The following is an 18089-nucleotide window of genomic DNA, read 5'->3' on the forward strand; positions in this document are numbered from 1 at the left end:
GGGATTGAACAGGCCTGAGCAGTCGGAGTCAAAGCCTATGACGTTACGGCAAGGTGGCACGGGAACCGCAAGACCAGGTCGCCACCACTTTCGTTTTTGCGTCCTTTCTGGCTTAGCAAGTCTCTTTTCACTGCAAGTGAGGCTCTTTTGTTATTTAGGTAGTTAATTGACTAGTGCAGCCGAAATTGTTCCTCTTTTCTTTGCCTTTTTAAAGAAGGACAATTTCATAGGTTTGCTATCGTGCACGTTCCGATTTTGCTTTATGAACCATAATCAGCGGTGCAAGCACGTAATGTTCATTATTACACCACTGACATCCGCTCACAGGGGAAGGTGTTAGGCTGGGCCACTTGCTTGTTTGTGTCTCATTTTTTTACCACAAGCTTTACCAAAGACATAGTTGACAAGGAGCATAAACCACAGTCTAGTACCCGATCACAGTGCATGTGGTTATAATGCTCGATGCTAATTTCAACAACATCAAATTCTCTTGAAATAAAGTAATACGGTGCATCAAATAAAGTTGCAAGCAAGCAACAGGAATAGGTACGGTGCATACTGTTTACCTTTTTGTCTACAGAGAGCCATTGCACATCAGCCCTCGATGCATAAAACTACTGCATTGATCATGCAGTGGCAAAGCCAGCATGACAACCCAACACATTCTAGCCTCACGCTGGCCTCATGGTTGGCACGTAAAAAATAGGAATCAATTCTATTGTGTTGGCTGTCACAGCGGCAGTATTCCTGGCTGCGACACCATGAATGAATGCGGCCAATGAATGCAGTGGTGTCACGCACGATTTGTATTATTTCGTGGTAAATTCCCAATTTTCACACTGCCAAAACTACGTCGTGGTGCAGCAGTGGCACAATTTGAGTAAAAAAGACCCTTTTGGAGCAGCTTGGAGCAACAAATTCTATTCGGTGCAATTTGGCACCATTGGTACAACGTTCCCACCATTGGGACAGTCACTTATTAAAACCGGCAACTGGCTGGTCTCTGAATCATTTAAGTAGGCTGTACATGCCATAACTAATTACGACTAGTTCTCTTTTACATGTGCTGCAAGTAAATGGTTCCATTCTTATGTTCTTTCAGTACAATAAACTCAACAAATCTGCAGTACTATCAGCAAATATAAAGAGAGTGCAGCAGCATGCAATTGCAACCCATCATCTTTCGAAATTTAATGCCGACCCCACTCTGAAGCAGAAACATTTAAGCGCTGAAATGTACCAACACCATTCACATGCCAAAGCCCGCCCCGCTGGTACCATGGCAGCACTGAGATAACCATTCATTAACATTATTTTTTTACTGTGATAGCAATTGTACAGATGCTTGAGGCACATTTGCACCGTGGCCATTGGTGATGTCGTGCTGTCCTGATATTGACGACGCATGCACTGCCCACACACGGAGGATTAGAAGGCCACCAGAGACCCAAAGTGCGTTTAGCTCCAAAAACGACAAAGCTAAGTGGATGCACCTTCACGCTTCCTTCAATTGGCTCCGCCAGAGCCAGAGCAGCGTTCTGGCTTTCAATGCCAGCGTGAGCATTGTGCGCACATCGATTAGCATTCCTGCTTGGGAGCTGTGTGCATACCACAGCATGGTGGGTATCGAGCTAAATTTTTCAATAATCCTTTATGTGGATGCTGACCAATGCCAACATTTTTTTTTTTTTTTTGGGGTGGGGGGGGTCTCATCTCATGCACCATTAAGGAGCGACGCCTGCAATGCTGTGGCCCGTTCATCATGCCAGTGTTCTGAAATTCCTTCAGTACGTCACTTTCAATGCTTCACCTTCAGTCAAAACTGAAAATTTTTAAGTGTATCATATTATGCAATTTTGTGAATTGGGAACACATTTTGCATGTCTTGCTTCTTGTGAGCACAAGTACAGACAGCCACTTAATGCTTGTCTATTAACTACAATCACATACATACATTTTCTTTCAGCAATTTTTCGCTGTTTTGAAGGTGCTATAGTGGACGCTAGGTTATGCCCTTATTACGGTTGTCTCAGCAACGTTGGCTAATTGACAGGAACTCTCATATAAATCTACTAAGATGAAAACAGCAGCTACCTCTGCCTTTTTCTTTTTCCTGACACACAGCAGTGAAGCCAATAACGAAATCACTTACGTATATGTGCTCCTCAGGCACATGCTGTTTGGCGAACTTCGCAAGTTCCTTGAGTTCCGGTATGATTTCCTGTTTCTCATAGCTGTTTGTAAGGTTGACCAATGTTGTGAGCACGCCGTAGAGAACAGACTTTTGCTCGGTCTGCAGCACAGTGAGACAGCACTAAGTCAACTCACTGATACACATGCAAGCCTTTCTTTCTTTCTTTAAGGGTGTTGAAAAACAGACCACTACACGACATTAAAATTTCACAGTTCAAATATTTCGCAAGACATCTCTATGCAAGTCAGCAAAGTTTACATCTACGAGCATCAAGCAGAAATAAACTACATTTTACATTACATTCATCTCAGCTTCTTCAATTCACTATTGATCAAAATTCAGAGGGATATGTTGTATTTGTTTGTGTTTTGCTTTTACTCCTCTAGAAAAGCATATAACTCACAGGTACACAAGCTGTGCCATTAAACATGCCATTATAAATGCAATCAATTAAATTTGTGCACAAGCAGGACAGACTAAACAGCACACCTTTGCCAAGTCAATGAGAGCCTGGATTGCAGCCTTGTCACCAATGAGATCTTCTTTCACTTCAGCATCAAGTGTAAGGTAGGCCAGACCCTCAGCTGCCCACTTTCTCAGATCTTTGTCTTTCTTTGGGTTGATAAGGAAGCTGGAAGACAACCAGTTCAAAAATCAACTTGTGGGTTTTACCTTGCTCGAGCTACACAGTGGGCCATGAGGTAAGCCAAAGTGGGGACTCCATAATTTTGACCACGCGAGCTTCGTTGTGCACCAAAATCAAAATACGCAATTAGTTTTGCACTCCACCCCGTTGGAATGATGTTGCTGTGACCGGGCATCAGAACGTCATAGCCACTGAACCACCACAGCGGGTGAAACAACCAGTTAGGTTCTCATTAAAATGAAGAGAAAAGCACCGACTGTCTAAAAGTGAATCACATGAAGTGCAGCATATGTTTCTGTGTCAAATTAGACAACTTGAGTTCTGTAGGTTCCTCATGGTGGAAAGGGCAACTAACCTGCCATATGTAGAACTGGAGCTTGCATGCACACTCTAGCTGCAGTAGTGCAAACAGTGCCTATGTTACCCCAACAAAGGCAGGCCAGCCATCCTATCTGCCTCATAAGACAAGTATGCAAATAAGTCTCCGCTGTTTGAGCTTATTGTGTCCTGTGTCCGCATCCATATCCATATGAACAGCCTATCAGCCACCCAGGCATATACGCTGACATCTACCAAATAGAGACCTGTGCACTATTCATATATTTTCTTATATGACAGGTGTGTATCAGTTTTGAGACACAGCAGTATAGTCAGACGTCTGTGTCAAGCTTTTTGTAGTTTGAGCTTAATATATTGGAAACGCACACTACTGATAAAGTACTGTACATAATAGCTAAGATGACATACATTGCAAAAAGCAGTGAAATGCTCACTTTCTGCAGGTGCCCACGAGCTTCAGTGTGGTTCCATCGGAGAAAGGACGTAAGCTGCTGTCGGTGCCACCAAAGGAGCCAAGCTTGCACAGCCCCTGTTCGAAATACATGGTGATATTGACATTTTCCACCACACTTGATCTGATGGCTCATCATTGCCCATGGTGCCAGACTTGCTTGGGCAAATGAAAATGCATATATAGAAGTGAATATATTATCTCACATATGTTCAGTAATGAGGAGATGCAACTTGAGCAAATTATCAGCTAAGACAGCATTGCAAAATTTTACTGGATACTTACAACAAGTGCACGAACTCTGATGTTGTCATTCTCAGACTTGTACAGCTTCTTGAGAATGCCTAGCCCTGTAGATATGATGCTTGTACACTTGTCCTTCTTGGATGCTGCTGCAATGATGGCTTCGGCAGCTACTCTCTGCGAGGTGCAATAACACGTTGTGTGGAAATTAAGAAAGGTTCTGAAGCTTTTGACAAATAAAAATGAGCTACTCCTTGTTATCACCAACATCAAGCATCTGAAATGTGGACCCCCTTTAACCTTTTTTCTACTGCTGACGACTATACTGGTCGGCAGTACAACTTCAACTCTGTCAACAGCTGAGTTCACACTGCTACTTGCTTTTAGTTCCAGTTTTCGACACGACAGCCTGCATGTAATCTATCTCTTTGTTATCAGATTCTTGAATGTTTGTGTTTGCACTAAAAACATGGCTTACCTACAGACTGCCTTTCTGGGAAAACTGGTAAGAAATTTTTGCAATTTCCTATGGTATGAAAAAGGTTAATTGTGCAACCCAAACAGCTTGCAGATTGGAACTAAATTCAAGACCTCCATACCCCAATTATACACACACCGTCTGCCTTGACTTTACACTTACTTCCACGAACAGTTATGTATTACTAGTGGCAATGATTGTCACAAAGTGTACCTATAGAAATTTCAGGTATGTGCTATGTTTCAAAGGACAAAAACTAACAGCTGTTTCTTGTCTATAACCATACACTGCTCTTATCAATGAAGCTGCAATGTGCTACCTAGATAATTAATGCAGTCAAGCCCAGATATAACTAACACCTATGTTGCACAAAATCTCTTTCTTACAACAGCAGTTTGTCATGATTGGACTGTCCCTCCAAACTATTGATAAATAACAGAACAATGCACAGAAGCTGCTTTTGTCCCAAAATTGACGTGCACTGCACTACACTTCCAGAAATCGCCCATTGAGGTTTGTTTCAGTAATGTTGAAGAGATAATGGCACTTTGAGTTTGTCAAGCTGTGGACGTGGTCTTAAAATTAGACCCTTGCATATATACAAGATGCTTGAACGAGGCCCCACAGTCATGATTGCCTGTGTGATGCCACAACTGCGGCAGCAAATGTGCAAGCAATGAATAAGTAAATATACAAATAAATAAACAAGAAAGAAAAGTCAGGCACATTGCTACAGTGATTGGCTGTGCTTGTGTTACTTGCGCTGTGGAGGTGCCGTATGACCTTCACCCCTAGCTCATCTAAACGCTGTCAGGCCATGGTTTATTCTGCTCATTGTAACCAAACTGAGCTGCACACATGGTCATTATAAGTATACAGGTCTCCCGTAGACTGCTTGCTAGACATCTTTTGTGAAGAGGAAATTATCATAGTAGCCAAGAGTTCATTCTAAATGAGATCGTTATGTGTGCGCCCGACTGTAGGGTGCTTGTTTTCTCACCTGAACCTGTACACAATTCAGATGTATACAGTAACTACAAGTTTCACACTGAACTAGAACATTTCAAAGTTCCTTGGGCAATGTCGTTGCATGAATTTCAATTTCAGATTTATTACCGTCTACAGAATTTTAAGGATTAAGGGCTACAGTACATGCAACTGTAATTCTGTGCAATGCCCTGCCCCTACTGCATGCGCAGGAACAACAATTTAATTCTAAGTGCACAATGCTTACAGCTACTCAAAAGCTACAACTACCAGCACCAGATCTACACAGTGGCAACTAGTATACCAATTCCTATCTTGCTCCTGCTAGTTGTGTCAGCCAGAGAGCATAAGTATGTGGAACACTTTTCAGATTGCAAGCATTTAAAGAAGTACAGCACACACGAAATAGTTCAATTCCAGTAAAAGCAACACCTCAAGATGAGGTCTTAAATGAAAAGTATCAGGCACCAAACTGTGTGTACAGTACAAATTTTTGCAAGATTCACGCTATATAATGGGCGTGAGGTTGAGAGTAAGCTGCTTTCTATATTTACAAGCATGCTTTGACTTATGCTCCTCATTTTCTCCATTGAATGAAGGACAGTGCCACCTTTTGGCTAAAGTGATCAGTGGGCTTCAACTACACTTCTTCATAATTTCTCGCATAAAGAAGTTGCCTTGGTTGGACTGCAGTGTGCAATGATGTTCTCCCTATACTGCAATATTCTTGTTTCTGTTCTGGTTTTCTTTCACTTGAAAGCGAGGAAAGTAAAAGAAAACAGTATTGCTTTTCAATTAAAAGAGAACCCAAACAGAAATGAAAATATTGCAGTATAGGGGGCACATGATCGCGTAGTGCAGTCAAACCGAATGTGAACGCCTGTGAATGGTGATGACTAGACAGCACACATCATACCTCAAGTTATGCTGCGGCCACGCACTCTGCTATTTGCATTTCATTTGATACCGATACTTGTACAGAATCATGCACTGCTACAAAAGTGTGGCACAGGTAGCATCACAATTTATTGCTTGTATGCATTTAGTGCAATCTTGCATCACCCTGTCCTTCAACACCTTCAGAGGGGCTCCAAATCACTTTTAATCAAAGTGGAGAAATGCAATTGAAGTTACAACAGGCGATTTAAGGAATACTTTGCAGCAAAAAGTACTTCAATGCGTTCAGCAGAAGCGGAGTTATTGGCAACCAAACACCCCCTTCATGGTGCTTCTTCTTCAGTGCCTTCCACTGCGAAAGCTATGGTGGAGCGGGGCATGCCCACAACACTCTGCCTACTGAACATCACCATGGCATGCAGTTCAAATTTGGTTTTGGATGGTAACGTAGGCACACTGCTTCCTATGTTGGTGCCTACGACGCGGAAAACGCAAGCCAGATGGGGTTGTCCTTAGGGAGCTGCAGTGCGCTCAGCCAGTGGACTCGTCACAGCCCTCCGCGGCGGCCCTGGTATCTATGCTACGTAGCAGAGCGCACCTACATGCAACTGTAGTGCATATGAGCAGTGTTTGTTTTGTGTACGACAGGGCTTGAGTGCACATTTTGAAGTGCTATCAATAGCTCAATACAAAGTCTGCCAAGGTGTCTAACAAGGAGCGGCCAGGAGTGAGCGCACTTGCAAGCGTGCATGTGATCTGACCTTAAGTTGCGCGTGATTCGAGGCTGGTTGAGAGTTCCAAACTAGTCAGAATTAGCGATACCTGACAGATATGACACCGATAAGCAGGGTGGTCGAAGTTTAATTCTTACATGGCAACCGCGGCAGAGCACGAGTAGGCGAAAGTCGGATTCTTCAGGAAGCATGCAATTATTATCAAAATTTGAAAGCAAATTTTCACTTACTTCAGCCTGTTTAGTGAACTGTGTCAATAAATATATACAGTAACAGTAGGAAAATGCGCACTGATCCAAACACCATTCTTGATTGATGTCAGCTATTGGCCAATAACAGCCGCACATGGGAATCTGCTATACTACGAAATGAAGCATCCAAAAAAGAGTGCGGAGCAGGCTTCTTTTGAAAAAAGAGCATTTGAGAGAAAGCTGACTTCGCGCTCCACTTGCGAGCGCCACACACAGTGCACGACCGCAAAACTTGGCTGAGATGTTCACAGCAGTGTATGCTATCCGTGGACTAGGTATTTTCACCAAGCCCGAAGGGTGGTTCAGGACCTCTTTAAAACATTTTTGCAAATAGCCTATATTTTGTAACGCTTCATGCAACCTTAGTGAAATCATTGAACAAACCCAAATCCGTTAAAATAATGAAAAATTTGGGTGTGTTGGCAGGTAAGCACATGCTTGAGACCATTGAGCCACGGAATGCTTGCAACTTTACCTGCTGCAGTTCTTCTTCAGAGCCAGCCATCGCAAGCATCATCTCGACAACACCTGGTGAAGCAAGGCAATTGTTGCCTACGTCTAGCGGACCCTAAGGGAAGTGCAGAGAGCAAACTTGTTAACTTTCATTCTGGAAACGCAGCTGTGAACTATGCTATTTCATTTCTTAAGCAAAGTGAGCAATATGGCACATTGAAAAGACAGCCACCAGGAATAGCCCAAAGATGGCTTCAAAGGCCCGCAGATAAGCTCGGGCTCAGGGAGGCATAGATCGCACTTGGCATACCACAAAGCCATCCTGGCCTTGCCAACAATTACGGTGATGAGCAATGTTAGCACTGCTGGCCGAGCCAAGGAACTGCACTCACAAAATCTGACAAGCATCTCATCAGCAAAAGCGTAATCCTTCAAATAAATAGGCTGCTGGCGTCCGGTTTTCTGTCGTTTGTCTTGAGTGTTTAACGCGGAAGCTTTTGAAGCAAATAAAAGCTGCGTTTGCATCATATCGAAAGAATCAAACTAAGAAAAGAAACATCGCCGTTTTTGCACACATTTACAAGGTGTCGCAGGGTCTGATGTAGGCTCTCGTTTCAGCATACAAGTGGTATTTAGTGCACCAAACAAGCTTGGGCGTGTATGTGCCACGGTTCACAAAAAAAAAAACTCGATGAGAAGCTTCGGGACCCAAGAAATAAAAATTGCAGCATTAAGAACCTCAAAAAATTTGTTCAGTGTGCAAGTGGTGTCGTGTACCAAATTCCCACACACTGCCAGCAAGTGTACATAGATCAGGCAGGGCAATGTTTATACATACGATTAAGGGAGCATAAGAATAATTTAAACACAAATTATGGATCGCATTCTGATGCTAACTGCAAGTCTTGCAACTGCTTGCCATAGTTCGACAAGACAATTTTTTTTAGACATATGGATAATGTGGCACAAGAGATATAGGAAACAATCTTCATTCAGAAAGCTGGTGAAACATGCATTAGTGTGCCTTCAGTGGCTTTATCGCAGAGCGAGATAAATTTTCTCAAGGTGTCATGAGCCCTGCCCGAGTGGTGTGGTCTTCACTTTTAGCTTTTTGACACCTCCACTGGGTGCCAGCTTTGTTTCCCTTTGATTTTAATCTTTTTTTACTATTTACACCCTTGTGAAGTGGCTTTTGTTCAGTTGGGGTGATTGCGCGGTTGGTTCTGCTTGCTTTTAAATACTTTTTTGTTCAAATAAGCTTTTAGTAAGCACTTGTGCTTTCCATTCTTCTCCGTTCTTCTCCATCCTTGTTTCACAATACGTTCACTATATCAGGGGTGTACTAATCATAATCTTTGAGACCGTATCGAACACAAATCGAATGATGCCAGAATCGAATCAAATATAGAATACTTTTCAAAAAATTTTCTAATTATGAACAGCAGTTTCCACAAATTAGTATAAAACTATGTTTGCCTCCTAGTATTCATGATGTTAGCAAGTTTCTGTCATGAATTGTAAAATTATGAAAGATTGTTTATAAAAATACAAATGAAGCATTTAGACACAAATTAGTTTGTATGCACAGGATTGTTCAGAGTGTGTGAAGGATCGCTGCATAGCCAGTGAAAATTGGCTCCTCCGTTAAGCTATGTTTTGTGCCTATACTATGTTGATGGCAACGAAACTTATCATACTTCTGCTCTAATTTTATGTCCGATTGTGCACAGTTGCTGTTTTGAAATATTCTAAAAATATTAGACAAACATCCTTATTTATCAATAGCGACTACGTGATTCAAAGACCGAATCAAATTGGACTCATCAATCAAGTTATTATTATTCAAAAGTCATTTATTAGATTCAGTATTCAAAAGTGTTGAATATTTGCACACCTCTAGGCAAAAATATTTAAACGTCTGATCATTAACATTGAAAAGCTTAAAGAACAAATTGTCTCACTGATTAAATACGATGACTAAATCTATGTGCAAAAATTACAGGGTTTCTTAAGATCGCTCTTAAGAGGTGAACGGCAAAAGCCTACTCTTCCTCCTGTTATCATTTGCCTCATTAGTAAGCATTATTAGTCATTTGTAATCAATTGTAGTCGTTACAATTCGCTGTGACATATTGGTCATTAGTAGTCATTACAAGTCATTTAAGTCATTATTAGTCATTACTGCTCACTACTAAGCACTAATAGTCATTTGTAACCAATTGTGGTCATTACAAGTTGTCATTAGACATATTGGTCATCTCGTAGTCGTTACAAGTCATTAGTAATCATTTTAGTCATTATTGCTCATTACTAGACATTTCTAGTCATTTCTAATCAATTGTGGTCATTACAAGCCATCATTAGACATATTGGTCATTTCGGAGTCATTACTAGTCATTATTAACCTCTACCAATCTCTATTATAACGTTATCATTTACTAACTGTCACAGTCAATCATTTTTTATTCTTTAATCTGTCTTCATATGGCGTGATGACGCTTCAGCGGACACTCCGGCGGTCAGGTCTGCTGACACAAACTTCACCATGAGCCTAGAAAGGCTTTTACCTTAACATCAATTCGCATCAAAGCATTAAAAAAAAAGGTGCAGTTGTCTAAACAAAAAAAACTTACCAGGAGCAATGTAGTGATTGCAGCTGTAACACGAACCTTGCTTTCAATCTCAGCATCTCCCAGTTTCATACTGAAAGCCACAAAGATAACTACACACACTTGCCATCTTGATATCCAGTGCATCATCTACAAACGCAAAATACCATTAGGGATCTTTACCTTAAGGTTTCATCTTATTTTACTTGTGGGGCTAAACTTGTGTGCAATGTTTTTATTCGATAGTAGGGTGAAATCGAGTATTTCTGCTTAGTGAAAAACACTTTTATTGCAATTCTGTAAGAGTCCCTATGCTTGCAGCTGAATTATGAACGGCTACACGAGGAAAACCTTTTATAGCTCAGTTTCACTCCTTATTCATATCTCCAATGTTTCCTTTTTTCCATGGACATTAATAGACACTAAGGTCCGATAGTACTAAGTTAGACTACATAGTTTGATTACATTCAAAGGATTGCAAACAAGACAACTTTGCCATTAGTGGAGACTTGGAGTGCCAGAGAGGCAATAAAAATTTTAAATGGGTGGCAATTCCGGTTTCAACTTCCCACACTGATTCACCATAACGTCACAGATTTTGGCAACAGCTCCGTAGGGATTGCTGTTTTTGTACGTATACTACATACAAATGAAGCTTTGACGATGGGAAAATGCTGTAGCATGCAGCAGTGAAAAATCATTATTTGCCTGTTGATCTTGAAATATTTGGTACAAAGCAAAGAAAGCAATAGACAGGAACATGAGACATGACAGAGGAGCAGGCATTTAACCTTGTGCATCTGTGCATGTGTATGTCATGCATGTGAACAGCAACTTGAAGAGCTGTGAATTTTAAACAAGACCAGGAATCCTGCTGTAAGTGAGTTACTTGGAAACATTTTTCATAAAGCAAAAGGGGACAGACGTGTCAGCAATACATCAATCTCTCTTTATTCTCCAATGTGAGATAGCTTGGGAATGCTTGCAATGTTCTGTTGCAAAATAAAGTTCGAGAACACTGGCTTGCTTAGCAGGGTGTTTGTACAGTCAAGCATAATTATAACAAAGTCTCAGCCAACGTGTAAGTAGCTTCATTATAGGCATACCAGATGTTTCTACACCAACATTAGTAATAAATTAAAAATAGCCATTTCAAAATAAAAGGGCAGTTTCTTTGGTGACACACTGTCAGTGGTGGCAGCAATAGGGTGATATGTTTTAATTGGTTGCTAATTGACGAAAATGTGAAGAGTGACGAAACTTTGAAACAAATGAGTTTAGCGGGCTTATCATAACAGGAAAATTAAATCAAGCTCTCTCACGTACAAACCATATATAAACGTTTGAAGTTGGAAAATGATATTACTTGAATTGCAGCCTGACAAAGTGCGGCTCTCAGAGCGTACAATACCAAAGCTGGGAAGCCAAAGCCATCGACAGATTAGTCATTAGTCATCGACAGATTAAGAAAGCTTGGTGCTGGCTGCCTACCACTTGGTGATGTAAACAGTAATGCCACCTCGAGTGATGTGGCTACGCATGTACTTCAGCCTCCCAGTTTAGGTTTTGTGCATTCCTAGATCCAATTTTCTTCATGCCATTGCATTTTTCCAGATACAAAAGTTTACATAGCTTGCACAGAGAGCTTGCTTCAATTGCGCTGAAGTTAAAAGCTTTGAATAATTGAATTTTTGTTAATGAGCGACTAATTACTTTGTATCACCATCACCTCATGGTTGCCACCACTGACGGCATGTTTCTGAAGAAACTGCACTTTTCTTTCAACAGTTATTTTAATGCGTAGCACTCTTTGTGTAATTGCCCGGGGTCATTTCTGCTTGTCCTTTCAGTTATGTGTCCCAAAAAACCTATACCACCATCTAGGCTTGAATAGGTGAATTTCTGTGAGGAGGAGGAAATAAACTTTACTGAAGATGAAAGGAGGTGGGAGCCGAGATCAGGTGGAGGTGGCTAGGGTGGCGTCCAGCTAGCCGTGACCTTTGCCACCCAGTCTGCCAGCCCGTCTTGGGTTTGAGGGTCGGTAGACTTTAGTACGGAGTCTCACACCTCCTGTGAGGGAGCTTGCCGCAGGAGATTTCTTGGGGGAAGATTATTCCTGCAATCTGATGCAGATCGGCTCGATCTGTGTCACAATGTTTACAATTTGAGTTATAGTTAGTTGCCCTTGAACATATAAGAGAACTTTGAGGGACATAACAGTTCCTTTTTGCACCCTGCGGAGATCTGAGGCTTTCATTCTACTAAGGGAGGAATATGGTGGTGGATATATCCACTAGGCCTCCCTCTAGGCAGTGACGATTTCATTGTAGATGCGGCTGAGTGTCGTTTCAGCTGGTAGCAATCCCCAACAAGCCTCCACCTCCCAGGTAATTAATTTTCGGGCAGCACAGTGGGCCATTTCACGCCCGCCATTCCCAGTGTGGGTCATCCAGATAAGCATAACCTTGCCAGCCAGTTCACTGAGTATTTTGGTACCTCATGGGCCTACTGACCCTTGCATGTAACTTCTAATAGCAGACATAAAGTCCGATATTATGAAGCTGTATTGTGTTGCTGCTATACCAAGTGCAATCGCAGATTCCTCGGCTTCGTGAATGTAGCCTGTGCTTATTTTATGTGGGCTCAATGTCTGGCCTTCGTTGTTGACTGCCACAATCATGAATGTGTGATTGCTCTCCTGTGCAGCATCCACATATATAGCTGGTTTGCTGCTAAAGCGGCGGCCGAGTACCTCGGCCCGAGCCTTCCTTCTGCCTACATTGTTTTCTCCCATGTTTTTGGGAAGGGGAGGGTGGGAATAATAACTTTTATTCCTGATGCTGTTGGGAATACAAATTCTATCCATTTGCCAACAACAGGGCAGAGATTCATGGCTTCTAGAACTTTGTGCCCTTGAGCAAAACTTGAGAGGCGCTACAGTCGTGCAGCCTTAAAAGTGCTTTAATGATTTCTTCTATAGCACTCCGAGGTCTAGGAGACACTGTCTACAGGTGCCTTTAGGGATTCCCAATGCAGTATTGTAGAAATATCATAGTATTGAGTATGTTCAAGTCAGATTTTTGGAGGTAGAGAAATGGGCATGCCAGTCTTCCAATGAAGAAGGCTTGGACTAGACTGTATGCCTTCTTTTCTTTTACTACCTGGTTCCGATTCATCACCCTTCCGAGCATATTACTGAGCTGTTGGACTGTAGTCTATAGCTTGCTTAACGTTGCTGAATTCTGGGCCTTTTCTTGAATGTGCAAACCGACTACTTGGATGGTCGGTACATTCCGGCACATTAAGGAATGTTCCAACTTTGCCGGAGAGCACTCAAGCCCGTTCTTACGAGCATGTCGTTGGACTTCGTCTGCAGCTCTCTGCAGCACATCCATCACCTCATCTGTAGATCCAGTACACGTCTATATGGTCACGTCATCCGCATAGATGCCGTGTCTTCTGTGCAGGATTGCCTATAATTTTCTCGCAAGTGTATACATTGTCACGTTAAACAGAAAGGGTTAGAATGGACAGCCCCTTGAGGGGTGCCGCAAGTCACTGGGGAGATCTTGTCGATGCAGGCCATGCCAAAATGAAGCGTTGCCATTTGGTCACGCAGGAAAGCCTCGATATAGGTGTGGGTTCTGTCATCAATGCCGAGTTGAGAGACCCGAAATAAATCAGTGCATCACATTATCAAAGGCTTTCATAATGTCAAGTCCCAGGATTGTTCTGGTTACTCCAAGGATCCCTGGGTCTAAAATATCCCTCTGCAGTTGCCATAAGATATCCTGGATTGAAATGTTGGGGTGGAATCCGACCAAGGCCAGGGGAAATGGCTGCCTCGTCTCCGTGAACTTGAAAAGTCGACTCAAGACCACATGTTCTTTTGCTTTTCCCAGGCATGATGTGATTAAAATGCGCTGAAGGTTTTCTAATAAGAAGTTTGCCGGGCTTGGGTATAAAGATTCCTTTTGCATCTTTCCATTTAGGAAGAATGGAACCTTCGTGCCAATGATTAAACAGTTTGGTGATGGTGTCAATAGAAGCTCCATCCAAATTCCGGAGCATTTTGTTGGTTACTCGTATCTTTGCCTGCCGCCAATGTAGAGCGTAGGCTGGCCAGGGCCGTGCGAACCTCTGCTGCAGTAAAATTTTGATTCAGATCGGCATTGGGAGCATCTTTATATGGTTCGAAGTGTCACTATTGACTTTGGTGCTTACGTATGTGGAGCAGAGAAGGTCCATGACTGCCTTTTCCCCACCTTGAAAGGAGTGTAAGATCTTAAGCATCTTCCCTTGAGAAGCGCCTTTGGATTAGTCTTGATCAAGTAGGTGTTTTAGCAATGTCCATGGGTTTTTGCTACCCAACTTTCCACTAATCCTATCGCAGATTTGACACAACTGCGATGAACTAAGGAGTGCCGAATAGCCCTGAATCTCTTCGTCGAGGCCTGCCAGACGAAATTTAAGCTGGCGGTTATGCCTGTTCAACCATTCTGCTTGCAGCATTGGTTGCTTTTTACAAAGGTAAATAATTTGGAGTCCGGTTTAGGGCCGAGTTTCTCAAAAGGAATTTCCATTGTATGTTTGCCAGCATCCCCTATGAGATCCCCGACTCATTGATATAGGTCCGTAATGCTCGACGGGGCTTTTCTATTATATTAAAATCTAAAAAGATCCCACTTTGTGAGTTTGGTGACGAATTTAATCTTTTTTAGGTACACTTTGGCCGGGACGTTAATGGTGGATGTCAATCTCTGTGAATACACATCCGTACGCTGACTGCCACCTATCTACTTGTGGGCACATGAACTTCCAATATGATATTTTGCCAGCTAGCATGGAAGGAAGTACTAGTACATATATTTGCCTAAACTTCATTTTTCTGGCTTCAAACAGCTATTGTGACTTTGTAAACTCATCATTTTAAACAATGTACTGTTTTATAATTAAACACCATTAAAATTGTCCGATAGAGTGATTCGACCATGCGACATCTAGTACAGTATCCCAATATTGAAACCATCATGCCATGGTTGCATGCATCAACAAGCAGCATAGAACACATTTAATTTCTCGCGGGCAAACTAGCGCATTGAGGTGCTTGGCACGTTGGGATTTGGCCTTACCAAGGTGCAGTTATAACACAGGCAACAAGCTACAATGCAGGCGGAAAATGCAAGCAACCAGAGTTGCATCTGCAACAACAGGGAGAAGCTTCTTAAGAGATCATGTTGGAAGACAGGTGAGCATGTCAGTGGGCAAATTATGCGAGAAAAAAAGCACTGCAACATTTTTTACATTTACCAAACGCAAGATTGGTGGTAAAAATAACTTTACGGGGGAGATCGTCATAGTGCGAGTGGTATTCTTCGGAGTTGCTTATCTATTCACATACAGCAGTCTTCGTTTCAAGAGTAGAGTATAGGCTTCATAAGTAAAGATTATAATGAATGCTACGCACTATATGACAATTTCCCAATGTGGAGTTCCTGCCCAAATTTGTACTTCAGCTTTCTAGGAACATTCGGTATATCACATGCTGGTATTGATGAAAAAAATCTTAGATTTACTTCACCATATCCTATAATCTACTACACCTATGTTTATTAGATCAAGGTTTGACTGTAGTTGTTACATGGCCTTTATAAAATAGATGAAATAGTTGTTAGTGGTGCTTGTTGTGTTTGTCTCACAAGTCTGTGCATGGATGTGTTTTTTTAACCCTTTAATTTCCAAGTTCTTTAATTTAAAGTGTAGAAATTTTTTTTTAGCCCTGCAAATTACTGTCCATTACATGCAGATTTGAAAATTATATGTGCAATTTATCTCATATAATGACCAAAAATATCAATGAGAGACATCTTACCTGAAAATGAGATTTTACCTGAGCACAAAAGCAAGGTTCGAACGTAATTATCTGAATAGATAACGAAAGGAATTCGAAGCATCAAAGAATGTGCTTAAAACTTGAAGTGCACAAGGTGAATTGAGTTGAAGAATGAAGCTTGCCTTCAAAAGCAAAGCAGAAGCTGTGGCCTGGAGAAATATAGCTCATCATTAGCAATATCAGTTGATACAGCTAGGAAGAGAACAGCTTGGTAGTTAAACAATTAAGACCAACTCAATGCCTTCATCAGCTACTTATTATCGAAAGCTCATTAAGAGACTGTAGAAGCTTATAGCTGGAAGAGTGCCAAGGTGTATCCCTTAGCAGCACACTGGTGTGGGGCGTCCTGCCCTCTCTTGATGGAAAACCTGCCTGCTGACATAGGCCACTTTTTGAGGTGAAACACCACTTTGTGGTGTTAACTTATTCTGTATTGCCATGCTGTGTAAATTGTTTAACCTGTTGAGGTGATTGCTTTGGCCAGAATTATCACTGTTATCGTGTTATCGCTCTTGCGCAAGATGCCACTTGCAGTATCACAAGCTTTTTGACCATTGTGGCCAATTCAATAGCGAGACACGCATGTCTCATCAGACTGCATGTGCACCTCAAATAGAGTTGTACAAATCTAGAGTTGACAAGAGCACCACCAAATATCCTGGAATGTACAATGACACACATGTAAACAGCGGATGCATTTCAGCAATGGGATCCGACTCGTTAACCATGCTAGCTGCTATCACAGTAACTTTAGTGTTTATCTGCATCCTGGGCACAAGTTCACAGACTAAAGTGTTTGGTTGTTTCATTCACTCTTTTTGGCTAGTGTTTCTGCCTCTTTACCATCATTACTATGTCGCAATACTGGAATATGTCGAGGTGCAAAAATCAAGAAAGTTTCAGTTCTACATAGTGTTGAAGGACCCCATTCCACATACTTGACACATTTACACTTACTTGACATATTCCATCACCTTCTCCCTGTACTTTTCTTTGGCTTTGTCATAGTCCATACAAAAGTATATCCTTTCAAATGCAACTGAGCAGTTTGGTCTTGTATTCGGACTTATATCCATGCTGCTTTCATATTTGATGTCCTCAAGCTCACTCGCGACTTCCAGCAATTCCCTAAGACCTGAAACATTTCACAGAAATGAAACCTCAATGGCACAATACAGCAAGCACTATCAAGGGACAGTAAATGGGTTATATTGTATACATTACCATCAGCATCAACCAACTTGATGCCCCAGTTGAGGCAATCATAGTCGACATTCTTTGTGATCAGCTCCAAGATAGCATCACGGCCTTGTGCTGTCATGACACGGCTTGATGAACTTTTCACCAGGGCAAGCATGATTGCATCAATGTCTGCTTCGTTATCTGCAGGAAAGGATGCAGGCTCATAGATTCTTGAAAAGCCATTGCATATCCAAGTAACATACCTTTCATCATTTGTGGGTTCGGCTTTTTTGACTCTTTAGAGTCCATGCCACTGAGAGCATTGATGATAGTCTGGAAAAGGTACTGCACTGCTGTGATGTGCTGGTCATCCTTGCTGACGAATTGGTCAATCATTGCGGGAAGTCCAAACTCCTTCAACACTCTTAAAGCCTGTGGAGGTACATTAGGGTTCAGGACAAACACCAACAACATACATGAAGATCACGTACCCAATGAGTATTCTTCTTGCTCAGTTCACTGAAGAGTCGTATGCAAGACAGAGAAAACTCTGCATTTCTTAATGAATGCATTGCACTCAGACATTTCGCTATCCCACCAGCATAAATAATGGCCTCTGCACCAGCCTTATCTCGAGCTATAACAACTAGGTTGTTTGCAGCCTGCAAGTGAAAACAACAAGTGATGAACGTCAGTATTGTTGGCAAAATATCAGTCTGTTTTCAGCAGGTT

The 18089-nt window shown here is 41.9% G+C and overlaps 1 protein-coding gene across 1 annotated transcript in view; it reads right to left on the minus strand.

Annotated features, from left to right (window-relative positions):
• unc-45 (unc-45 myosin chaperone) overlaps window positions 1-18089 on the minus strand; it is a 41315-nt gene that overhangs the window by 22060 nt on the left and 1166 nt on the right. The window contains exons 4-13 of the mRNA XM_050184387.2: window positions 17849-18019; window positions 17621-17789; window positions 17400-17558; window positions 17133-17310; window positions 10307-10376; window positions 7696-7788; window positions 3916-4050; window positions 3614-3708; window positions 2684-2825; window positions 2153-2293 (exon numbers count right to left, since the gene is read on the minus strand). Of these exons, the coding sequence (XP_050040344.1) occupies window positions 2153-2293; window positions 2684-2825; window positions 3614-3708; window positions 3916-4050; window positions 7696-7788; window positions 10307-10376; window positions 17133-17310; window positions 17400-17558; window positions 17621-17789; window positions 17849-18019 (1353 nt within the window). The remainder of the gene's footprint in view (window positions 1-2152; window positions 2294-2683; window positions 2826-3613; window positions 3709-3915; window positions 4051-7695; window positions 7789-10306; window positions 10377-17132; window positions 17311-17399; window positions 17559-17620; window positions 17790-17848; window positions 18020-18089) is intronic.

Source organism: Dermacentor andersoni, chromosome 4 (genome assembly GCF_023375885.2).
Source record: "Dermacentor andersoni chromosome 4, qqDerAnde1_hic_scaffold, whole genome shotgun sequence".
NCBI lineage: Eukaryota > Metazoa > Arthropoda > Arachnida > Ixodida > Ixodidae > Dermacentor > Dermacentor andersoni.